This window comes from Lepidothrix coronata, unplaced genomic scaffold, assembly GCF_001604755.1.
Source record: "Lepidothrix coronata isolate B3197 unplaced genomic scaffold, Lepidothrix_coronata-1.0 Scaffold239, whole genome shotgun sequence".
NCBI classification, from domain to species: domain Eukaryota; kingdom Metazoa; phylum Chordata; class Aves; order Passeriformes; family Pipridae; genus Lepidothrix; species Lepidothrix coronata.
Window position 1 is genome coordinate 779360 of NW_016690419.1, and position 24814 is coordinate 804173.

Here is a 24814-nt window from a genome sequence, read left to right on the forward strand (position 1 = left end):
TACTTTTTTTTTTTTAATATTAACTTAAAATGGCTCAGATTTTGAACAGCCCATGTCTTAGTTACTGGAGATGCTTCACTGTCTCCTAATGAACACACTCCTGGAGCTGAAAACGTTGCTTTACATAAGTATTTATATATTCTGAAACTCAGCCACCAATGCTTTTTCTTCCCAGCACTGAAAGACAGCAACCACAATTGACTTGAAATGGGTTAGTTAAAGTGACCTGATACAATTCTGGCTGTTTACTCAGCTGTAACTCCCAGCAAGAAGTAAGCATGGACTCTGGACTGAGGGATGTTCCAGTAATACATTTGAAAATGTGTATTTGACAGTTGAAATTATGTATCGTGAGAGGACAACACAAACAGAGATGAAAATCAACACGTGAATTACCGGCTATGTTTTATTTTGTGGGCTTTTGTTTAACTATTTTGCAGATATAACTAGTAAATCCTTGTATGTGCACAGATTAGCATTAGGAATAAGTGGCAAAGTCCATGCTGTCACTTTGGATTTGGATGCTGAGCAGGATAAATGCACATTTTCCTCCTACTACTGTGTTTTCCTACTATTTTTTTTTTAATTATCAAAGATTGAGGAAATTGCAGTAAACTCCAAACAGTGAGTTTTGTGGTTCTGGTGCAGCCACACTTGTTATTTTCTCTGCGTGTGTGTGTACATCAATATGTATTAAAATGGTACTAAAAGAGCTTAAGAGAGATCTTGGCTTGTGTGGTTTCCCCTGGGTGGGTAGGAACATCAGGTGCAGCCTGATATTGGGATCCTGGATCATGGGAATCAGTGAATGACCTCAGTTACAAAACACCATTCTGGGTGCCTTTAGTCTGCTCTGGTCTCCTCTGAAATCCCTGCTGTAAAAGCAGCTACTGAAACATGGTTTATAAATTCACTTAAAGTATTCTAAATCGAGTGCTGATGTGAGACTGCTCCTCCAAGGAAAGATTTATTAAACAAACAAAATCTTAAATGAGAAAACTGCAGAGAAGAGATGTATTTTGTCATACTTGCATGACAGAACCTGTGGGAATGATGGAAACACTGAATCTTGTGTTCTTCCACCCTCTGTGTTGAAGGGATGGCAAGGCTTTAATCCTGCAGTTTTCTGAAGGAATGTGTCTTGGAAGAGAGAGCACTGAGTTGCCAGACTTGATTCTTCGTTTGGAAGAGGAACCCCAGGTCTTGCAGTGGATGGCTAGAATGGGTTTTAGTAATGCTGCTAAATGGAATATAGCTATTTTAAAAGGGCTGCTGTTACCTTCGATCAGCCCTGTGCTGCAATAGCCGGTCCCAACTCCCCAAACCTGATACAAATGAAGATTCCTCCCAGACCAAAGGTGCCACCACAGAAAGCTCTTGCTGCCCACTGGCCAGTTATCTGTCTGTCCCAGTGGGACGATTAGTGTTTTTTGTAATATCCTTATTTGTTTGGCTTGCTTTTGCAACACCCAATGAACTTTCATTCCCTGACAGCTTTTATACCTTAATAGAGTTATTATATTGTTAACTCTTAATAGAAAACCATTTGTAAACCCAACAATGCCCTTTTTTTTTGTCCTCTGTTTATATTTTATTTTTTGCAATTGACTCTGCCATTGTCTGGTTTTGCTGCTGGGCCTGGAGGCAGGAGTTCAGGGATGGGAATACAGCAGCAGCCAGGCTGTGTCTGCAGAGGGCCTGGGGCTGTCAGTCTGAACCTGCACCTGGAAACACATTTGGAGCACTAGGAGCTGGAACTGGAGTGCCTGTTCTGCAAGGAGCAGGAGTAATTCAGTCTTGCCAGGGTTTCCTAAGTGGATTTGCTTTCCCCATTTGAACTGGTTTTCTTACACTGCTTCTTTAATCCATGTCAATATGTATTTGCCTGGTTTTTGCTGTTGTGCCCCAGGAGGTGATGGATTTATCCTTCTTCTTCCTTCCCTTACACACTAATCTAAACTGGGGATGCATCAATTTAGTGTCCTCACTTTCTAGCGTCTGATCTCTCTAGGGCTGTGCTGCCTCTTCTGTGCAGATGGAGATAGTTGCAGATGGAGATAGTTGCAGATGGATGGGGAGTTAGTCATGGTCTCCTCCTTGGTGGAAGCTGGCCAAAACTGGGCTGCCTTGGAAATTGAGGCAGCCAATTTTAAACTTGGTTCTGCCTTCAGACATACTTTAAGATGTACCTGTCCTGACAGGTCTTCCATAACCCGACAGATACCTTTCTCATCTCGTAGCACAGGATGCTTTCCTGTGGAATGTCCTACATCTATCCCCGGGGCAGTGCTCCTTGGCATGGGATGGAGAACCTCAGGGAAGGGAGGATGCATTGTGGCCCACTGCTGATGGCTGAGGCTCCTAGAGGAGTGGGCAATACCCTTGATCTGGAGGGATACGTGTGTCGCGGAGCCTGCAGAAGGAATCTCAGCAGGAAAGCAGAGCCCGGGCATTGTCAGTAAGCCAGTCTGTATTTCCTCACCGAGGAGGTGGCTTGCATGTTTTTGCCACCGGCTGTCTCTTGCTTTTCCATTATTAATTTGATTTAAGACACTGATATGATACTGTCTCAAGGCAACTTGGTGTCGTTATTTTCCGGCTTCCCCAGTGTAAGTGGGTAGTAGCTCTTGCTTTATGCCGTTCCTGTTATTCTTTCTGTGTGTAGGATGCTAATGTAATTCCAATAACAACATTGTAAAGCTGTCATCTAAGAAACACGTAAATCTAATAATCTCCCTGTTAATTTATGTTGAGTTTTCTCCCATCGGGAAATCTTTCTTGTGATAAGGAATGTCAATGAGATTATATAAAATGCCCCCCTTTTTTTTTAAGAGGTTTTTATTTTGTTTAAAAGGTGTAGATTTGCTTTTTGTGGTGAATAGCTGGAAAACATTTTTGTTTTATCTGCAGTGTGGGTTTGGTCTGGAAGATGCTAAAGTCACATACAGTTAAAAATTTCAGCTCAAAGAAGAAGATATGAGTAAGGGAAGGCTGCAAGTGTTCTGCTTGCCTAGGCTGGTGGCATGTATGCAGGTATTTTGAAAAGAGATTCATGTAATTTAGAAATTAATCATGGGCTGTAATTATCCCTTGATTGCGATATTTTTTCTTTTTGCTTTCTGTGAAATCTTGGATTTGTAAATTCAGGATGGTTTCAGCATGAACAAAAATGCAGGGTGAGGTTGTAACCTTATGACTGGATTGACTGCAGCAGAACTGCTCAAGGTGACATGTTCCCAAGTTTCTGCAGTATGTCCTGTTTGGGCTGGAGGGTGCTCCGTTGCCAAAAGCAAGGGCTAATTTGTAATGAATAATTTATTCACAAACTTCACCTGTCTTTCCTGTTCTGCTCTCAAAATAGCGAGCAAATAGACAACATTTATTCGGATATTAGAAATGGGGTTTTTTGGTTTGTGACTGGTATCAGTGTAGAGCTGGAGCTATGAAGTGCTTGGGGTGTTTGTCCAGTGGTTTGTATGTGGCTTGTGTACACGTGCTGGGGGTCCTAGTGCTTACACTGGTGGGGAACTGTGAAAATTCATCTCTGTAAATACGTGGTGGGCTTAGATTGGAAACACTTGGTAGCAGAATCCCACAAACATTGTCTTCAGGCCAACTTGAACACACAAGTGTCCCTACCTTGCTGGAGCTGTGCTTGTATTGAATTAGTTGCTTTGGATAACTTTTGCTTTAAGACCTGTGACAGCAGGTTTCCCTTAAGGCCTTGCCTCTTGCAGTTTGAGAATCTCCACTTAAAAGCAAAAAAACTTCCAACCAACAAACTCCAAAGCTCACTGCAAGCCCTTAACGCGGTCAGTGAGGCATAAACCCAAACTGTAAAATCCATAAATCCAAGGACAACAGTCTTCACCCCTTCTGTAATTTTCTGCAGGCTTTCGGCCTTCTCGATTTGATGCCCAAATTCTTAAATGCCAAGAGTCACTGGTGTCCGTGATGGCTTTGATCCTCAGGAGAAGTGACTGAGGTTTTTTCCTTGGATCTGGTCACCGCAGTCAGATTTGTCTGCTCAATGCAGGCACTCGGGCAACAGGCAGCACCACTTCGCGGGTGATGGATTGTCACAGATGCGGCTGCGGCAGGTTGGCTCCAGGTGGCAGCAAAGCCTCACCTACTGGCATGAGAGAGAGAGAGGAAAGCGCAAAAGCAAGGAAAAAACTGCAATTCCAGGCTGGGATAACAACAGTTTAACAAGTGAAGAGTAAAAAAGAAAAATAGCGATGCAAAAGCAATTACTCGTCACCAGCCTGGCTGTAGTAGCTGTGACATCCTCGTGTTACCAACATTCTCTTGGTTACTAACTCCATCCCAGTCAAACCCAGTACAGCAAGTTATGGGTTGGAACAGCAAGCTGCATGCTGCAACAAACATGATAAAATAATTACATACCCAGGAAGACACTGCAAGGGATGAGGGTTCACGTGGAAATGGCTGACTGGTTTAGCTGTAAGCAGATCTAAGGATCTAGTAAATGATGCTTGAGGATGAACTTTTGTGAGTTCATTGTGAAATCTGATGAAGGATTTTTTTCCAAGGGTTTCCTCCAAGCATAAATGGAGGAGGAAGTGTTGCACTGGCTCTGTGAACCAGAGAGGATCAATTGGCTTTGGCAGACTAAGTGTTAAAGCTGCGTCAGGTGACAGGGATCAAAAGTTCAACTCCTGTGCTGCCCCACCATGGGGGTGAGGGGGGTAAAGCTTTGTGTATGTACAAGGGGGTCATGTAGAACTACAAGAAGTTAAGATAGTCCTGCAAGGTCCATCAGAAGAGAGGTGATGGGGCAAGGTGCCTACTGAGCATGATCAACCAGGACCTACTCTGGATCCTCAGGTGGATCATGGGATGCAGCTGTTTCTCAGGAGTGGTCCCTGATGCTGTGAACCTCCTGTCTGAGCTCAGAGAGAGCCTGACCTGTGCCCTCTGCCCAGGACATCAGGCTGTGTCTCTGTGTCTTGTTTGGGTGGTGACAGAATGAGGGCAGACCTATAACAGAGAGGGCTGCAGCAGGGCCCCCATGATTTTCCTGCTCAAGCCTTTTCTGCTCTGGTCTTGGAGCTGGTTTGCTCTATAAATCTAAAATGAGGGACACATAAGAGGTCCAACAGATCTTCTTCATACCATTTCTTCCTTCTGTGGGGGTATAAGTAATCACTGCTGGTTGTTTGGACCCCAGGATATCTTGTCTTGCTCCCCTTCACTGTACTTGTGGAATAGCTGAAGCTTCTCCCGTAGCTGTAACCGAGCACCACCGTTATCCTTGTTGCAGGAAGGACCAGCACCCACTGGAACCAGGTGGTTCAGGGGGTCTATCCAAGAGGAGGACAGGGGATGTGGGAAGCAGCTGGCCAGCACTGTGGTCTGGATGCATCATGGAGTGCCCTGTACATATGTGATGTGTGGGCAGGGGGACAGCACAGGTAGGGGATGGCAGCTGGGACTGGAGTGTATGAATCCCAGCAGGGAATCCCTTGATGAACAAGACTTCCCAGAGCTGAGGGTGCTCCTGGTCTACAAAATGTAATGTAAAAATTAAAAAATCTTAAAAAAATATCTCCGTCCAACCCCCCGCCATGGGCAGGGACACCTTCCACCAGCCCAGGTTGCTCCAAGCCCTGTCCAACCTGGCCTTGGAGACTTCCAGGGATGGGGCAGCCACAGCTTCTCTGGGCAGCCTGTGCCAGGGCCTCCCCACCCTCACAGGGAAGGATTCCTTCTTAATATATAACAAGTCTACCCTCTCTCAGTTTAAATATGTGGCTTTTTTCAGCAAGAGAGAGCTCCCCTGGCTCTGTCAGCGCCTTTGGACTGTCTAATGTCGGGATCAGGAACTTCCACCAATTCCAGGGTCTCCAGTGACATTAAAGATGCTAAAATTGGGATTAGCAGTTGGTATTGTGTCTATATAAGGCTCAATTGGAGTCATAAACCTCCTTTGATGCTGCAGTGTTTGCACAGCAGCTGAGAACTTGAGTAAAATTGTAGTTTTACTCTCAGCTTGGGGAATCATAGAATCCCAGAACAGTTTGGGTTGGAAGGTACCTTAACATTCATCTAGTTCCTTCCCCCCTGCCATGAGCAGGGACACCTTGCACCAGAGTTGGAAGAACTGGACTAATCCCTTTTTACCTTTTCCCCCATGGATTTTGAGCTAATGTGAAAATATCAGTTCAAGTTGAATTTTGCAGGCTCGCAGAACTAGGAACAGGCACTTCCAATGGGATGTATAACCCTTCAGTCTCTGTAAGATCCTATATTTTGAGCTCAGCCCTGTACAGCCCAATGCCAGCCACCAGGCTGGTCCATTGCAGCACCTGAAAGTCTTTATGGTTCCATGTGTACCTCGAGACTTCTGAATCCCTCATTGAATTCCCTGTTGCTGCTGTGCCAGACATGAGACAAAGCAGGGCCTTGAATAGCCTGTTTGGGTATTTCTTGGTTTAGCTGTTCATGACTGAAGTAATTATCTAAAATATATGCTGATTTAAGCCTTGAGCTCACCACCAGTGACTTTTTGTTTAATGTCTAAAACCTTGTGTGACCGCTCAGAGACTCTGAAATCCAGAGGTGAAAATAACAGCTTTGGTATTTAAGAATCCTTGAAGTTTGGGCTTGTGATTTTTCTGGTCAAGGATCTTAATGCCTGTGGGGGAATTACAAAAATTTTAAAACATTGTTTTCATTGGCAAGCCCCTTTAAATGGCAGCAAGAAACTCACAGGGGACAGGGTATGACATTAGTGACTGTACTTGACAGCCAATGGCTTCAAAAGCAGGAGGTGAATGTTTTGCCTGGATTCATCCAAGATTTCAAGTTTTCCAGGGCTTGGTTTGACTGGTGACTGCAGGTAACGTTCACTAAATGCAAGGATGTAACAGCAGAACTGATGGAAAATGTGCCCCAGAGATAGGGAGAAAAACTTGAAAATTATCAGTAGGGTCAGCAAAACATAAATAAATGAATACATTTTAAAATAGACATAGCTCTGTGGCTTTTCAGGTACCAATCTTTGGGGCTGGAGGTAATATTTGCCTTGCATCAGCTACTGCGTTGTGCCAGTGGCCCTGTAAGAGCTGTTCCTGCTGACCTGGCAGGCACAGGAAATCTAAATATTTAAAGTTTCAAAGGCTCCAGGTAACGCAGTGAGGCCTCTGAGGTTCTGCTTCAGGCTGTGGTGTTCCAGAATGCCCATCAGGGGTGTGTAACTGAGGTTTTGTTTGCTGTAACTTGTGCTTTTTGTTGCTTCACTCTCAAAGTCCACTTCCAGCAACACCAGTAGGAGCTGTGGAGGGGGAGGGTGTGTCCATCAGACCTGCAGTGCCAAAGGGATTAGACACTGATTAGAATTCCACAATCACTGAGGTCGGAAAAGCCCCCCCCAGCCCATGGAGTCCCCCCTGTGCCTGACCCCCACCTTGTCCCCCATTCCAGAGCACTGAGTACCACGGCCAGTCCTTCCTTGGGCACCTCCAGGGGTGGAGACTCCACCACCTCTCTGGGCAGCCCCTTCCAAGGCCTGACCACCCTTTCCATGGAGAAATTCCTCCTGATGTCCAGCCTGATGAAGGTGCTGGGTCCAGTGCTAAGGAAAGAGTTGTCTCACCCCATGGAAAACTAATGGTTAAAAGTGAACAGAATAACTATATTCTATCTTTGGCTATGGAGATATTGGGAATTCAGTGCTCCCTGAATTCTCCTATTGGGAATTCAGTCCTGGGAAAAAGGCACTGCAGCCCATCCCTTATCAGGGAGCTACTGCTAAAGGGAGAAAAGCTGACAGCAAATATTTATCCTGGGATCAATTCTGTTTAAAGTGCAATGTTTGTAGAGGGGCTTGGGCATGGGGAGGTCAGGCGTGGGATCAAGGCTGCATTTATATAAAGAAAGGAATATGCACTGGAAGTCCTTGCTTAGAAAGGGAAAAGACTGGAGAATTTTGAGAGACACATCATGAGGGTCCTAATTTTTCTCCTCACACTGTGCATTTTCTCATGCTCTGGTAAGTTGGAGCCACGTCCTCTTCCTTAAGGTGGTTTTGGGGAGAAAATACAAGTCCACAACGAACTCCTAATGGAGCTGTGCTTCCCTCTCAGGGTTTCCAGCCTATGACTATGAACTCCCTGTCGTGGAAGAGGCTCTCAATGCTTCCATTGCACGGATCAATTCCCAGTCCTGGGGGAGGAACCTGTATGGTGTTGTCAGGAGCCACGTCACGGGAGTAAGTGCACAGACAACGGGGATCCTTTACCTGAAACTTGCTTTGCTGGGATGCAAAACCCTTTTCCACTCAGCTCTGGAAACCCAGATTTCATTGGAATTCACTGCTTGGAAGAGGGTGGGCTTGGGGCATTATCTGGAATCATGGCTTTAGGAACACAAAAATCCTTTGTATGTTGGTTTGTAATTAAAAATACTTCAGGAGTTCAGGTTTTTCGCCCTTAGAACAGAAACCTTTGAAGGATGTCTTGTAGGATTTTGGTCAAAAGTGCTGGTTTTAAATACCCCCAGCTAACCACTTTGCTTTGGGCATCAAGCAACCTGGTTCATCTCAAGGTCTCAGCTGATTAAATGCCACCACACATTCTTTCTCCAATCTGTATTTGTCACCTGTCTAAACCACCAATTGTGGTTTAAATCTGCTGCAGTCTAAATGCAGGCAGGAAACCTCTATCTGTTTTAATTTGTGGTGCTAAGAATTGTATTGGATACCTAAAGTTAAGGAGTTTAAGCTTCTTAATTCAAAGTTAGCACGTCCATGCTCCTGAACACCCTCAGAACTGTTTCTGTAGGTGGCATGTATCAAGTCTTCTGCGAGAATGAATGACAAAATGACTGCTGAATTTATATAGTCTGGAGAAAAAACAAACGAATATTTGAAAGCAATGCTGATTTGTTGTTAGTTGGGGGTTTTTTGGGGGAGGGAAGGTTGCTTTTTTTTTTAGTCTCTCATCTGAGCTAAAACATTGATTAGACTGTGAGAAGGAGAAAAAAAATAACAAAAAGCATTCAAGCTCTCTAAATCTTTTGGTGGTGTGTGCATGCTGCCCATTGAGGCACCTGAGCTGACATGGAGTGCCTCTATAAGCTCCATTAAATCACTTGCTTGCACTCATGGGATTTACTTTCCAAGCCAGGTGTTTCCAATAGACCTCCCAGCAGTTGGGATATCCAAAGCAGAGCTCTTGGCACCCTGGTTCCCACAAAAGAAGGGGTAACATGCAGGGGTAATGGGTAACATCCAGGGGTAATGCTGTGCTCATCTGCCTTTGACAGTTTAGGTCCCCACAACTCTGAGCAGGATCAGGATCCAGCAATGACTGGAAGACTCAAGTGGGGTGAGATTCAAGTGGGATTCAAGCCCAATGAGTGGTGTTTCAAGTGAAATCCCCATGGAAAACTGTCCTGTGTTGCCATTACCAATAAAACAAGCCTTTCTCACACGCAGCAACCCGCTCTAAACTGGGCACTGATGCCTAATGCCCTCCTGTCATCTTCTGCTTGACAAAACAAGGCAAGGTTGCCATGCAGTGGGCACAGAAGGGTGACAAGCACTAATTAAATGTTGTGTTGACCTTCCTTTTACCAGATTGACATGTGGAACAGTGATGCCTACAGACTAGAGCTGCAGTTCAGCATCCGTGAGACCACGTGCTTGAAGGCTTCAGGGAGAGATCCCTTCACCTGTGACTTCAAAACTGGGCCTTACGTGGTAAGTGCCTCTGGTAGGAATGGGAGCCCTCCCCTCCCTGCAGGATCCTCTCAGGATGTGTTGGGAATGCTACTGGTGCTGAAAAACGTGGAATAACTGGCTTTCTGAAAGCCTAAACAGATATAACCCACAGCATGGAGTGGGTGTTAGGTGGGAAGGGTCAGTGTTGGGACAGTCTTTTGCCTGGTCAGTGGGGAATACAGGGACTGCTGTGAGCTGAAAATAGGATTTGTGTCTTGGAGCAGCATGTAGGAAAAGTGTCAGTGTGTTCTGGGGCCAAATCTCAGAAGGAATGGCTTCTTTAAGATAAGATGGTGGAAGAGCTGATGTTTGACCTGCTTGAGCCTATCATGCATCTGGGCACCAGGTAAAGCTTTCTCTTCCCATGCAGTACAGATTCCCTCTCTCTGCTGATGGATTTCAGCTCTTCAACTCTCAGCCTCAAATAAACAGGTTCTTGATGCAGTTCTTGCTCTGGTCTTGATTCTCAAATCACCGGCTTTGGTGGAAATATGTCACCTTTGAGTCTGGACTTCTTTGTGCACAGTTATTTTGGCCAAATCACAGCTCCCATTGAGAGTTTCTGAGGGCTTGTATCCTAACTGCTGGCACAGATCTTCCAAAGCATGTGGAGCAGCTCTTGAGTCCCTGTGCATCAGACTTCCACAGAGATTATCTCTGCCTTTATGCTGCTCCAAGCTGAACTCTTCTCACCCCTTTTCCCTCTAGGAATGACTGCCAAACTTACTTGTCCTTCCTGGGCACAGTCTTTAGGGAAGAGCAGGGATCTGGAAAGGCGGTCAGCAAGGTGCAAAGGCTTTCCTCTCAGCTTACGAGTAGTGTTACTCCCACAGGAGGCAGTTTACCCCATAAAGAGAGGAATGGAGTCCCTTTGAGCATCTCTACTCGTAGCTAAGCAGCTGGTGTGTGTGTGTAGATGGCACCACACAGAACTGATAGTTATTGCTTGGTTTTCCTTAAAAACACAAGGGTTGGCTGCTATGGTGTTATCCCTGGATCCTAAACAGACACCATCACTCTTTTCCTCTTGGGGCAATACAGTGTGAAAGATAGTGTGAGGGTGTGTTTTCCAAACTTGAGTGCAGGTTTTGCTGGAGCTTCTGTCAAATTGCAGAGGCAACTTCTTTAAACAAAGGTAATTTAACTTTCAGAGCTGGAGCTGCCATTGCCATAGCCCTGCACTGCCCCTGTTTGTTGTGCTTGGTGATGTGGCAGTGAAAAGGATGTGGAGGTTTTCTCCTACCTCAAGCAGGCTCAAGGCTTTGTACAGCCAACAAGTAGTTGTGGAGGAATAATCTTTGTGTAGTCCTGTATAATCTTGCTTGAGTTTCTTTCTCTTGGAGTTTGTTTTCTAACTCCTTCTACAGGTTCCCACCCCCAAGGAAACTCTCATGTACTGGAGGTTTGCCCTCTGAGATTTGCTCTGTTCCATTCTGTTACAGCCAACTGCTTCCTGCAGGAGTGTTGTGGAAGTCTCTGGGGAGCAGATTTCCAGTGTCATCGTGCGGTGCCATCGTGGCACATTCAGCTCTGAGTCGCTGAGCAGCGAGGAGGTAAGGAAAGGGAAAACTGCTTTTGGCTGCCTGGGGGAGAGAAAAGTCTTCTTATCCTCTTTTAAACAGAAGTCAGGTGTCTGTGTGTGAACTGCAGTTCCAAAACTGGAGGTCTTGATCAGAAAACTGACTTTGGTTTGAAATCCAGCTGTGTCCTGTTACACTTCCCTTTCCATCAGCTGAGGGGTTTGACCCTGCTAAATGTGTGAATCTCTGCAGCAGCCTGGCACACCCACCAGCTCCAACACTTCCTTCCTTGAGTATGTGCCTGGAGAACAGTGATTAGCATGTCTTGGACAGAAACAAATCCTGATGGCTCTGGCTCTGACACCAAACCCAGCTCTCAGCTGAGCGTGTCATCACAGCACAACTGAAGGACGTTTGCTCTGCTGAGATCTGTGTGTTCCCTTTTTGAGCTCTTGTTTGATTTTTAGGGTGTGATGAAATGCTGATCAAACCTGGGAATTCCTGCTGGCTGTTTTCAAATCATGCCAGCGTCCACTTTATCCATGAACTGACACCTGAACCTGGGTGCCTGCACTTTGAACACAGCTCTACACTGGGTGTTGTGCTTGAGGGAACAAAGTTTCTCAAGGAAGCACACGGAAAGTTTTTAATTTTGTAAAGTGTAAGAGACTAAATTAATAATTTGAATCATAGAATCACAGAGTGGTTTGGGTTGAAGGGATCTGAAAGCTCATCCAGTCCCACCCCCTGCCATGGGCAGGGACATCTCCCATTATCCCAGGCTGCTTCAAGCCCCTCCAACCTGGCTTTGGTCACTTCCAGGGATGGGGCAGCCACAGCTTCTCTGGGCAACCTGTGCCAGGGCCTCCCCACCCTCCCAGGAAAAAAATTCCTTCCCAATATCCCATCTAACCCTGCCCTCTGCCAGTGGGAAGCCATTCTCCCTTGCCCTGTCACTACAAACCCTTGTGAACATTACAAACCCTTGTGAAAAGTCCCTCTCCAGCTGCCTTGTAAACAAATAGGATTCTGTGTCACCACTTGGCTTGAATTGCCAGATTAGCTTGTCATTTATTCTTTTTTTTCCTCAAAATCTCTATTCAGAGCTAGCTAGTGGGTGCACCACAGGAAGTCTTGATTTGCAGAGCAGAAAGGCTGCATGTGAAACCCTGAAATGTGGAACACAGCATTGGATGTTCAGTCAGTCCTCTGTGGGTTGACATAACTGTTGTTTAATAGGGCACTCAGCACAAACACTTGTTTTTACCAGCAGACATCTTCCTGCAAGTCTTCCCTAACCATCACTTAAAATTCAGTGCTGCTGCCACTAGTCCTGCTGGGGAATGTATTTTCTGCAATGTTAATAAGGAATAAATGCCAAAGGGAATTATTGCACTTGAAAAGGAAAGTGTTTCCCTCTGCAGAGGGCTGCAGCAAGTGCACTGTAGCTCTTGATCGTGGGCTGTAACTCAGCTCAAGGGACCTCAGCCTGGCTGAGATGGTGTCAGTGCAGCTGTGGTGGTATTTGGGGAGAAAGAATTGTGATTGACTGAGGCTGGGATCACAGGATCTCCTGAGATGGAGGGAACCCACAAAGATCACCAAGTCCCACTCCTGGCCCTGCATGGGACACCCCAACAATCCCACCCTGTCCCTGAGGGCGTTGTCCAAACATTTCTGGAGCTCTGGCAGCCTTGGTGCTGTGCCCACTGCCCTGGGGAGCCTGTTAAGTACCCAACTACCTCTGGGGGAAGAACCTTTTCCTGAGATCCAGCCTAAATCTCTCCTGGCACAGCTCCAGCCATTCCCTCAGGTCCTGTCAGTGGTCACACAGAGCAGAGACTGGAGCTGCCCCGCCGGTGGAAGCTCAGACCTCAATGAGGGCTGAGCTCAGTCTCCCCCAGGCTGAACAAGTCAAGTGATCATGACCAGTGGGATCTCCTTACTTGGTTAGAGACCAATAAAACAAGGCTTTTAAAAAGACAGCTTTGGATAAATGTGTCCAGGGGGTTCCCCCTGTGGCTGCAACAGAGTAGGAGCTCTGCAGGCTCTGCCCTCCTGGCTGTATCTGCTCTGCAGGGAGGTGAGGTAAGGTTTGAGGCATGAAGGATTTGGGTCTGAGAGCCTTCCTGCAACCATGAACTTCCTTAGCAACGCCACTACTTCGCAGGACTATCAGCAATACTTGTTCTCAGCAATATTAATGATGAGGTTTGGAATTACTTTAGTGATCACCCAGTGCCTGAGGAAAGGGAGAGGTGGACTTGTTGACAGATGAGCTTTTCAAAGAAATGTGTTTACTTTACAGATGATGTATGTGCCGAAAATGACCCCCAGCCGGGGAGGCAGCGCTCGCAGGGAAGGTAAGACAGCCCTGCCATGATGGACTGCCTTGGCCTGTGTTTGCCTTTTGTAGCATCTCAAGGTCATCTGTCTGAGGGAGAAGACAATGTGGAAGATCAGCAGTTTGCTTAGGTCGTGGGCAGCTGGTTTTTCCCTTGTTGAGGATAAAAGGAGGACATTTTGCTGCCAAGCGGGGCCACGCTGAGGTTTATACATTGTCTGGATTGCCAGATTTGTGCTCTCACAACCAGGACTTGTGTGCAGCCTCGAGGGTGCCCCGATGTCGTGCTGAATGCTGAATATTATTTATTTTAGAATCCCAGAATGGTTTGGGTTGGAAGGGATCTTAAAGCCCAGCTCATTCCACCTTCTACCATGGGGCAGGGACACCTTCCACTAGCCCAGGTTTCTCCAAGCCCTGTCCAACCTGGCCTTGGACACTTTCTTGGGCAGCCACAGCTCTGGGCAACAATGAACACATTTGAAAGCATCTAATGCTCAGGTATCTCACCATGTTCCTTTTTAGAAGATGTCTTTGCTCCTGAAGCCTTGCCTTCGGGGGGAAGAGGTGGCAGCCATGGGGATTGGCACAGACTCAGCTCTGACAAGATGGAATAATCTGGTTTGGGTGAGTACAATTCCAAGTGGAGCATTTATACACCCTAGGCCTGCAGTTTTTGGGGCAGGGTGGGGAAGTGACCGCTCAGGAGGAAGGAGCTCTTGTTCCTTCACTGCTCAGGAGACATCCCAGCTACAGATCTCATGGCCATCACTCCCTTTTGAGTTCCATATATGCAAATGGCCATCCCACATACTCCCATGAGTGTGCTGGGGTGCAGTAGTGCGAACAGGGGGCAAGAAAATCAATCTGCTGAGTGTGAGTTTGACACAGGGTTCAAGACTTTTTGCCTTCATTTGCCTCACTCCAAGGACATTGAGGGGCTGGAGCACATCCAGGGAAGGGAATGGAGCTGGGGAAAGGGGCTGGAGCAGCAGGAGCAGCTGAGGGAGCTGTGGGGGCTCAGCCTGGAGAAAAGGAGGCTCAGGGGGGACCTTCTGGCTCTGCAACTCCCTGACGGGAGGGGGGAGCCGGAGGGGGTTGGGCTTTGCTCCCAGGGAACGAGGGACAGGAGGAGAGGGAATGGCCTCCAGCTGTGCCAGGGGAGGTTTATATGGGATGTTAGGGGAAATAAAATTCACCAAAAGGGTTGTAAAGCTTTGGAACAGACTGCCCAGGGCATTGGAGGAGTCGCCATCCTGGAAGGGTTCAAAACACCTGAGGATGTGGCACCTGAGGACACGGTTTAGTGGTGAACAAGGTGGTGATGCTGGGCCTTGATGATCTTTTCCAACCTTAGCAATTCTTCTATGATTCTGTGTCTCTTTATTGGCAGACACATGTTTCTACCTGATGTTTCACGGATTCTTTGGACCTTATCCCAAAAAACCTTGACACATGGCTTATGAAACAAAAACTGACTGTGGTGTAATGGATCTGGGAGAACCACAGTGCTGTTTGCCCAGGAAAAGCATTTGTTGCAGATAATCTGTGAAGGAGATGTTTGGAGCCCAATTAATGGGAATGATAATGAAAGACACCCATGATTTATTGGAGCTGGCAAGGCCTATCCTACACAATCCACCTTTACTGACCTGCTTCTAAGGCTCTGTGTGGGAGCAACTCTAATTGCTGCTGCTATCTTACCTGCCATTTTAGGGATTTAATCTAAAGGGGAATGCTTTGAAAGAGTTTTGGCAACACAGAATGAGCTCATTCTTTGGCATGTTAAGCAGGTTTAAAGCAGTTGGGAAAGGAAGGTAGTGCTATGTCTTTGTGATTAAAAAGGCTTCAAGCACTCGCTGGGGTACAAATCATTAGCAGGTGTCTGTCCCTGGAGAGGGCCAGAACTGAGCTCAGCTCAAGCCTCCTGCACTGGAGCCAGTTTTAAACAGAATTTGACACCGATGACTCACCAAAACATAACACATGTTACTCATAAGCATATCTGTAGTAAACCTCCCTGTGCTGAAGGAGACAAACCCCCTGCTCTCCTGGAAACAAGATATGAAAGGAAAACCCAGGCACTCCACTCTGTTTGTAAAAATGATTTCATTAAATCCATGTGCTATTTTAGTTTATCCATGAGCCACTAAAGCCAATAGGCTGTTTTAATCACTTCCTGTCTTCTATAGGAATCCTAATTTTCCTTTGCATTTGGGAAGTGCAAGGTACCTTTAATCCTTTGGCTCTCAAGAAGAGCTATGCCCGTTAAGCTTTAACACAAATGCTTTGTGTTCCTGTATTTAATGTCTAAGAAATCTCCAAGCCAAAAGCAATCTGTAAAATCTTCTTGAAAGAGAAAGTGAAAAAAATGGGGAGAAATGTATGGTTCTTGAAATCCTGAGCAGCTCGAAATTTAATACTTTCTGCTTGCTCTTGAAGATGGGTTGCAAGTGTCATTTGTGGAGCTGTGTTTCATCCCAGTGTCCTCCTGGATTTTGGACATCTCAGAGGCAGATACCCCATGAGATTGGGAGAGAATATCAAAACCCCTCTAAGCTCCCTGTTTCTCTTTTTTTTATCAATTTGACTTTTTAGCTGTAAAGTGTGGAGAAAGGTCTTCTTGATTTGAGTTGTTTCCAGAATGAGAGGGTTTCACCCCTGGGTTTAATTTGGAGCCACACAGCCCCAAATGATTTCATGTGTTTGAGGCCAGGAAAAGTTATTCCCGCCTGCTTTCCCCGGGTTTTGGCACCTGTGTGATCCTGGCTGGAATTATTACAAGCCATACTGTGATGGCAGTGTTTGGTGGGGCATGGGAAACGAGAGTTTTGAAATGGCAGCAGCTCAGCTGGCTTAGCTTAGCTGAGAATATTTTGGGGGAGGCTGGGGAAATAGCAATTTAATAATAGAAGACTTTCATCTCTTCCTCAAAGAGCCTGGTGCTGACAGGCAAAGCTAGACAAGTTCAGGTGAGAAATGACATATGATTCCTTTTTTTTTACACAACAGGACGGATAACTGGCTGCTGCAAAAATTACTCAGGCAAGTGGCTGACAGAGTTTTTCATGCTGGATTTTAGGTTTTCTGAACCAGATCTTCTCATCTTTTTGGCTAGAGGAGTTATTTCAGGGGAATTCTGTGCCTGGAACTCTGTGCAAGAAGCTGGGCTAAATGATCTCACTGGTGCTTTGTAGCTTCTTTTGTTTATTAGAGTGTGTTAAATATTCAAGGGGGGGGGGGAAAATCAGTGCCATTGTTACATAAAGAACTTTTTCAAGTCTGCAGTTGTCAGACCCACTGGTCTGCTGGGGCCTGCAGGAGTTAGAAACTGCATATGAAAAATCCATCAATGATTAATGAGCTTATTTCAGTGACAGGTCCTAATCAGATTTTCTGGATTTATTTCCTAGCGTATCTCCAGAACTGGAGAGATCTAAAATTCCCACTGCGTGCTGTGGGCCAGTCTTTCCATCAAAAGGCACGTGAGGGAGCGACAGGAGGAGGGAAAGCTGCTCCTCGGTACGAGATCTGATCACCTGTGGACAACCTGCAACAAGGGTTGAGGTCATCAGTGAGCTTGGCCGGGGATGTTCAGAGCCTGTGGGAGCACCAAAGGGTGTGTTAGTGATGCTGCTGAACTCCTGGGGAATGTGCTTGGAAAAGATGCTGTCTAGCATACAAAGAATATGAGAGGCTTTTTGAGTCTGCACAGGACAAGGAATTTGGGGTTCTCTTAAGCTGGAATCTGCTTAACGATGTTTGTGGCTCTGAATTGCAAAGAGGAGCCTGAAAATAGCTCAAACTCGTCAAACACCTCGAAGCCCAGAAAGCAAATGGGTCCCAGTGCTCTGCTGTTCCAAAACCACCTGCCTAAGGAAGTTTTTCTGTGCAGGGGGAAGCCTGACCTGTGGCTTTTATCTGGAATCTCGCCAGCAGTGCTTCATGGCCTTGAATAGGAAAATAAAGCAGCAAGTTGCCTTTGCAATATGCACATATATGGTGAATGCTGATATTCTCTTACTCTAATCACATAAGGAAAGCATTTTTTAGCAGAAAATCAAATCCCTCCAGCATCCAGGCTGTGATTTCCTCCTCGAGTTTTCTGTATTTTCCTTACAATTACTCTCTCTTACCTGGCACACCTTGCTGCTGGCAGGAATATGGTGGTTATTAGCAGCTGATTAACAGCCTTGCAGATGCCAGAAGACTGGCACCCTTGAATATTAGGGTTTGGTTGTGGGGTTTTTTTCAATGGAAGAGTAACTGGCAGCATTGGGCCTCTTTCCATACCAAGAAATCCAGGATCTGACCTTCAGAGTGAAACGGATGCTTGTTTATCTGTCTTCTATTGATATAATACCAGAGCAGGGTGCAAAGCCCTCCTGGGGCATGGGAAAATGAGCTTTAATCCCCAGTGTCCTCATTAAGGAGTGGCTTGATTTCAGTTGCGCTTTCATATCCCCGTGTCTCTGGGTTTTTTTCCTCTCTCATTCACCCACCCACCTTCTACAGTTCTCAAAAAGCAGCTTATTGCTTTCTGGGGAAAGAAAAAAAAAATAAAGTGAAGCATCAGAGGGAAGGAAAATCCCTGGCGAGTGGGATCTGTTGCAGAGCGCGTGAGCTCCGTGTCGGAGCTTTGGGAGCTTTGGGAGCGAGAGCTTGGGGAATGACAGGCTGCTGTTTCATCCCTCCTGCCAAAGAGCCTGTCTGTGATGGCTGAGCCCTTGGTGGCACCTGGCAGCTGTGATATGCTGTGGCAGGGAGGACAGCAAGCTTTCATCTGCTCACAGGGAAAGGACTGGGATTGAAACGGAGCCAGGCGGGACCTTTCCTGGCGGAGGTCAGAGCTGTTCTGGCAGAGAAGGGAATTGCTGTGACAATCTCCTGTTGCTACTCTGAGCAGCAGCAATTTTTGTCTTGCCCTTTGTCCACCTCTTCTTGACCTGTTTTGAAGGATTAGACCCACAGCTGCGTGGAGGAAATTGTCCCTGCATCTGGAGGATGCAGAGCTTGGATGATCCCTTAGGCTTCGCAAGCCCCTTAATCAAGTTCCTGGAGAAAACCAACGGGACTTCCCTCACTGGAGGAGCAGAAAGGGCTCTTGGCTGCCCTCAAACTGCTGCTCAGGGTTGGATTTTGGAAGCACTAGAAATGAGCTTGTCAAAGGATCAGGCAGGTGGGGAAGGACCCCTCAAAGCAAGGCCAGGTTCCTGAGGCTGTGTGGCTCAGGTTTGGATACCCTGGGATGTGGATCCTCTTTGGGCCCTAGCGAGCAGCACTCTTGGGGAAGGTTTTTTTCCTTAAACTGAGCTGGAATTTCCCATATTCCCACTGGTTCCCGTGTCTTCTCCTGTCACTTGGTCCCCAGTGGTGAGTGTAGTGGCTGGTCCTGGTCCTTAGGCCTGCACCCCCTTCCCCAGGGCTGGGTAGGACCCAGGTGCTCTCAGAGGGTCACTCTATTTCATCACTTCCACATGTGTGGACATTCCTTTCTGACCCAAATCTATCCCTCAAATTTTACCAAGAAAATTGTCTTACTGAAAAATTTCAGGTTGCCATGGTGACCAACTTGCTGAAGACACAGTGTAGGCTACAGAATGCTGGAGAAACAGTCACATGTTCCCTCTGAAAAACACATCTTCAATTTCTTCTGCATATTGAAGCTTTTAATTCAGATCCATCTCAGAGCAGACCCTACATCAGCTCCAAGCCTCAACCATCTCTGCTTTTGAGCCTTGACAATATGTGTTGATTTGTGTACTTATTGCCCTGCCGTTTATTTTTCTAACAATCTGCTTCTTTTTTTTTCTCTCTTCTTTTACTCTAATTAGCCATTGCCATGACATTTGTGCACATATGTTTTGCATATGCAGGTTTCTTTCTGCAGATTCCACATGGTGGGACTCTGACGTTAAGCAAGTTAATAAGCAACTTGGTGAAGCTGAATACCCTTTTTCCAAGGCTATGGGTGTTTGGTTGGTTCTGTGAAGTATGAGACATTCTCAGCTCTGCTATTTCTCCTTTCTCACTGTTTTTCAAATTAGATTGGAGAATGCGAAGAATCAAGATTAAAAGATCCAACATGGGAAGAAAGAACCTGATGCTTTGTCCTTTTTTTTTTTTTTTGTGAAAAACTATTCTGCAATGAAAAGAAGTCTTTTCCCAAACTCAGTTTCTGCTGTGATGGCAACTGGATGAGCTCATGAGATGCCAAATACTCACTTGTCCAGCGAGAGCCCCTTCTGATGTGTGGGATCTCCCTGGGAGGACTGTCAGACACCAAGTGAAACCGTGTGGAAGATATTTGTACCATCCCATAATGATGCTATTAAAAGCTCCTTATTCCACCTGTTTGTTCTGTTGCTCTCTGGTTGGTTGTAATTTTCTGTAATGGTCTCAGCTAATTATTGATTATTCAAACCAATAAACTCACTCAATTCCATTTTCTCTGGGGTACAGCAGCTGTGGAAAAGGTGTCTTGCTACAAAACCCAAGGCTTGAGTTGTAGCCCACCAGCAATCTGTCTTTAATGGGTACTTGGCCGCTAATGTGGGGAGCTGAGGGACGCTGATGATGGTGATTGCCAGGTACTAGTGGCTTTTGGAAGGAGGCCAGGTTAGAACAGACCTCTGATATATTCCTCTCCCGGGAAACATGTCTTAGCAGTCTTGTGCCTTTCCCTCCACTCCATGCACAGAGCCCACCCTGCAGCTCTTTGTGAGGGGAAAGTTAACTGTGCAGTTTGGGGGGGGTTCTTGTTGAGTTTTTTAATGCTTCATCAGTTATGCCATTGTCAAAATCAACTGATTTTCCTGTTTGAAGCAGCTCTCCCACCCAGTTTGGCTCTCAGTTCGTTTTCCCTGCTCATTGCTGCAAGGTGACCTGATCTGTAGGAATTTCTATCGCAAAAGCATAAAGATACGTAGTCAGAGCCTCAATGATCACCTGTAGCAGCAGCTGGGAGCAGAAGGAGGTGACAGGTGCTGATAAGGTGCAGAAGTCCAACAGAGGAAGGGATGTTTTCCCTTTCCAGGGTGCTTTTGCTTGGCTTGGCTCAACAGAACTGGGAACAATCAGCCCTTCAAGGCCAGCTTGGATGGGGCTTGGAGCAACCTGATCTAGTGGAAAGTGAGCAGAAAAACCTCCTTGGCTGTTCCCCGCAGACCTGTCTCTGTCTCCTGGGAAGGATAAGGTGGATTGACACGTGAACCAGCTTCAGCTGGGTTTGTACTCCTCCCTATTTCATTCTTGTTTTCCCCAGTTCCCAACAGACAGTTCTCTTGGCCTAAAAGCAGTGATGCGGGGCCAGGAGTTGGACTCAGTGACCCTTGTGGGTCCCTTCCAACTCTGGATACTCCATGATTCTATATATTGCTGATACATGATAATCAAACATGCATTTCTCTACCAAAAAAAAAAAAAAAGGCAAAGAAAACCCTTTGTTTTTTCCCCAGCAAAATGAATTCTGCTCCTTGCTGCACGTATGCAAATGCCTTCACACCTAGAAGCTGACGTGGCATCTGCTGTGCAGATGTTTATCTGGCAGCAGGGAGTAATATTTCCTTTGTCCGCATTAGTCGAGTTTTCCTGGTCTCAAATCGCTGATTCAAGCACTTGATGCTCCAGCATACCAATGATAGTTGCTATGGATGTTCCCTTCCAGCTCCCCCGGCTGAGACTCGGGTCTGCTGTGAGCAGATCACGCTCGGATTTTGCTCGGGGAGTGGAGATTTATGCAGCAGCAGGGACAGGGAGGGAGTTTTTCCCCGCGTCCTTCGAGATGCTGCTTACCCTGGCAGGAATGTGCAGAGCAGAAATCTCCCCTTGCAGACTTTGAGGTTGCTCAGAAACTCTGAGGCAGCAAAAAACGAGCGATGGCTGAAGGGAGACAGCAAAGCTATGAGGGATTAGACCTGGCCTTGCTGTGTCTTTGTGGCAGTTTGAGTGTTGCCTCACCAGAAGGTGAAATATAGCCACCCTTCAATGCGTAGGGTGAGAGAAAAGGGGAGGATTTATGTTGATTTGGACTTGGGTAATAATCTGGGGAATGAGCAGGAGCAGTTTCAGCCGCCTGCAGTGTCAGGGGCAGTGGCAGGACCCCCGACCCCTGCATAGCCAGTGTGTCCTGGAGAGCTCCAGCACTGCAGTGTGTCCATGGGGAAGGACGGAAACTGCTGACTTTTTACTCTCTGTGAGAAGTAGTAAAACCTGCATCCATGGCAGAATCACTCCTTTTTCTGCATTTTTCTCTGGGGTTTTTTGTACACCCCAACACTTTTTATGCTGACAGTGTCTGGGCAGGAATTCCCGTGATGTGGGATGGATGAAGGACAACACCATCCAGTGATGCTGCAGAAAAAACAGGTTCAGTTCCCTTCGTGCCCTTCAGCCAAGACTTGTGGAAGCACAGTGGGATTTGGGCTCCAGGGTGTCATGGCATCTCATTTCCCAGACCCTCTTTTTGGCATCATACCACAGATGGACACCCCGTCCCTGGAAGTGTCCAAGGCCAGGCTGGACTTGGCTTGGAGCAACCTGGTCTAGTGGAAGGTGTCTCTGCCCATGGCAGAGGGGTGGAAAATGATGAGCTTTAAGGTCCATTCCAGTCCAAACCAGTTTGTGATTCTATGATCATTGCTGGCGCTGATGTGGCTTGTGCCCCCACAGGATTGGTACTGGTGCCTTGGTAGCCCTGTAGCAAATTGAGTTCATGTGGACTAGCTGGGAATGAGTAGAACTCCCAGCAATAAAGGGGGGGTTTAGTCCTATGTGAAACTGGCCTAAAAAATTGTCAAAGAGCAGAGATCATGAGCTGGATGGAGCCCCGCCCATGTTAGAGAGCAGGTTATTGCTCATCCTGGAGGAATGCGGAGATTTCTTGGCACATGCTCTGCTGTCAGCAACCTCTTCTCAGGTTGCTAATTCGGACTGACCCCTGGATGATCTCTCAGAAACAAAGGAGAGGCCTTAATTGCCAAACCCATGTCCTGATTCAGAGAGCAGGGAGATGCTGGGATCGGGACCTGAGCGTTTTCCCATTCTGACTGAGCATGTGGTTCGTCTGCAAGTGCAAGTTTAACACGGAGACTTGGGAGGGTTTTAGGGAGACACAGCTGTGCTGAGGGTGGAGAACATCCTTTGTGGCAGAATAAATCAGTAGCTAGTGCTCAGGCTGTTGGTGAGTTTGGCCACGCTGCTCCTGCTTTGCACTGATGCCCACTAGATGTCAGAATTGAACAAATGCAAGGGGAGGCAGGAGTTCAGCTCTCAAATTATTCCCATTTCTTTTCTTACCTTCTGATTTCTGGCCTGCTGTGTGGTAAAATGACCTTTGGGCAAGGAGGATCTGTGTATTTAAATGGTAAAGAGAGCAGGGGATGCAGAGGAGAAATGACTGAGACAAAAAATCCTGGCCAGGTTAAAGTGCTTGTTTTGCCCATGGCAGCTCAGAGCTTAAATTCTGCTCCAGGCACAAAAATAGTTTTGCTTTTTACTCCATGGGGCAGTGGAGTTTTCTCTCTCCCACATGACAAACTCTTTTTGATAAAATGGCTTTAGATAAAATTTTAATCGAATTTTCCATCCACCCTTTGCCTTGGCTGTAAAGTGCCTTTGGTAAGAGGAAAGGTAGAGAAATAAATGCTGGTTGTGAAGAGGGTTTAATTTTAGAGTTGAAGTTTTCTACCTGCTCCCATCTCTCCTCTTATTCAGGAGCTCAGCTCATTCACTGCAGCTGGTTAACATTAGCAAGGGCATCCTAATGGTTCATAATAATTAGATGTGCTAATTAATGCTTCCACAACCAGCAAGAAATTTGCTGCTGTCTGACATTCACAGCTGCCACTGTGTTTGCTCCTTTCAGACCTTCTGCAGTCTTTAAAATCCTGATTTTTTTCCCTCATTTTTCCCAGGACAAGTTTATGCCTCAGTCTCATGACATGGGGGGGGACTGTCTGTAGGAAATGGAGCATGAGCACTTGACAATCATGATGTGATGAAGGATTCTGAGAAGGTGGTCGTGACATGTCCGTGGGCATTGCTTTTTCTCTGTGACAAACAGGGAGTCTGGGGCTGGAAAACCAGTGTTAGCCCTGAAAGGGAGCCCTAAAACACGGGTCTTAACTCTTCCAAGAAAGTAAAGCTCCTGGAAGTGATCAAGATGTTTGTTTGAGATTAAATCAGGGGGAGATTAAACTGGGAGGAGCAGCCCAAGAAGGAGATTGGGATTTTGTGTTGGCCTCCAGGCACCAAACTAGTTTAGGGCATAATTTATCTGTGAGAGTTGAAGGAGGAGACCACCAGGAAAACCACAGAGCCTGGCAGAATCCCAGGGATTACAGGCCATGATTAATGAGAATTTTAAAAGAATCTTATGTGCTTTTGGCAGCAGAACCTTTTTCTGAGCAGTGGGAAGGTGATGGTGTTGGCTGAGCCTCCTCATCTGGGATAAATAATGGAGGGGAGAAAATCAGCATCCCAAAGAGAGGGCTGTGGATTTAAATAGGCATAAGAAAACCCATAATCTCATCGACAAGAGGTCCTGTGCAGAAGAATAGGGTCAGAACATTTAAACCTGGGGCCTCAATGACACCTGTGGGTTACTGGGGTAGACTCATTGAAGCTTTTAGGTTGTAAAAGACCTTTAAAATCATCAAGTCCAGCTGTCAACTTAATAATGGGGCAACAAAAGCCCAATCACCTTTTCATGTTTTAAAGGTCTTTAATCTCCTTTTGTGTTTGAATACTGAAGGCAGTCTTGTTCAACAGTGAGGAATCTCCATTAAGCAGGTTTTCCAGGTATTTTGGAAGTCGATAGAGAGGATAAAAAAAAACCCACCACAAACAGAAAACCCTGAGATAGTCTCTGATGCAGGGCCTGCTAAGGAATATTTTAAGACCTTTCCTATTTAGTGGAATGGTCTTGCAAGGTAATTTGAGGGGAAGAAGCACTGACAATAAGAAATGGTAGAACTGATTGCAAGAGCCTTTGACTTGTTTGGTTTTCTGAGCTGGTTAAAACCTGTTGTTGTATTAATTGCAAACTTGGAAAGAACAGAAACACTCGTCCATGGTATTTTTTTCAGCTTCTTGAGCTCTTAAGAGCTTTCAAAGGATTCACTAGTCTTGCTGGTTAATTTTCGGGAGCAGGCCCCACACCACGTTTCCCAGCAGAGAAAAGGACTCAAATAGATGAGGTTTGTG

General features: G+C 46.3%; 1 protein-coding gene across 4 annotated transcripts; it reads left to right on the plus strand.

Moving 5' to 3' along the window:
* Positions 1-7877: 7877 nt before the first annotated feature.
* Positions 7878-20059, plus strand: SPP2 (secreted phosphoprotein 2). 4 transcript variants are annotated; one of them, XM_017834767.1, is made up of 8 exons: positions 7878-8014; positions 8109-8233; positions 9602-9724; positions 11188-11298; positions 13574-13628; positions 14135-14236; positions 16622-16654; positions 19657-20059. In XM_017834767.1, the coding sequence occupies exons 1-6, from the start codon at positions 7966-7968 to the stop codon at positions 14224-14226; spliced, it is 555 nt and encodes a 184-aa protein (XP_017690256.1). In that variant the 5' UTR covers positions 7878-7965; the 3' UTR covers positions 14227-14236; positions 16622-16654; positions 19657-20059. The 4 variants fall into 4 exon arrangements, with proteins under 4 accessions (XP_017690256.1, XP_017690255.1, XP_017690257.1 ...); XM_017834766.1 differs by lacking the exon at positions 16622-16654 and having other exon boundaries at positions 19657-20054; XM_017834768.1 differs by lacking the exon at positions 16622-16654 and having other exon boundaries at positions 19765-20054.
* Positions 20060-24814: the final 4755 nt, after the last annotated feature.

Coding starts and splice junctions, on each gene's coding strand:
- SPP2 (XM_017834767.1), top strand. CDS start 7,966: ATGAGGGTCCTAATTTTTCTCCTCACACTGTGCATTTTCTCATGCTCT. Junction 8,015..8,108: donor GTGCATTTTCTCATGCTCTG/GTAAGTTGGAGC, acceptor CTTCCCTCTCAG/GGTTTCCAGCCTATGACTAT. Junction 13,629..14,134: donor AGGCAGCGCTCGCAGGGAAG/GTAAGACAGCCC, acceptor GTTCCTTTTTAG/AAGATGTCTTTGCTCCTGAA.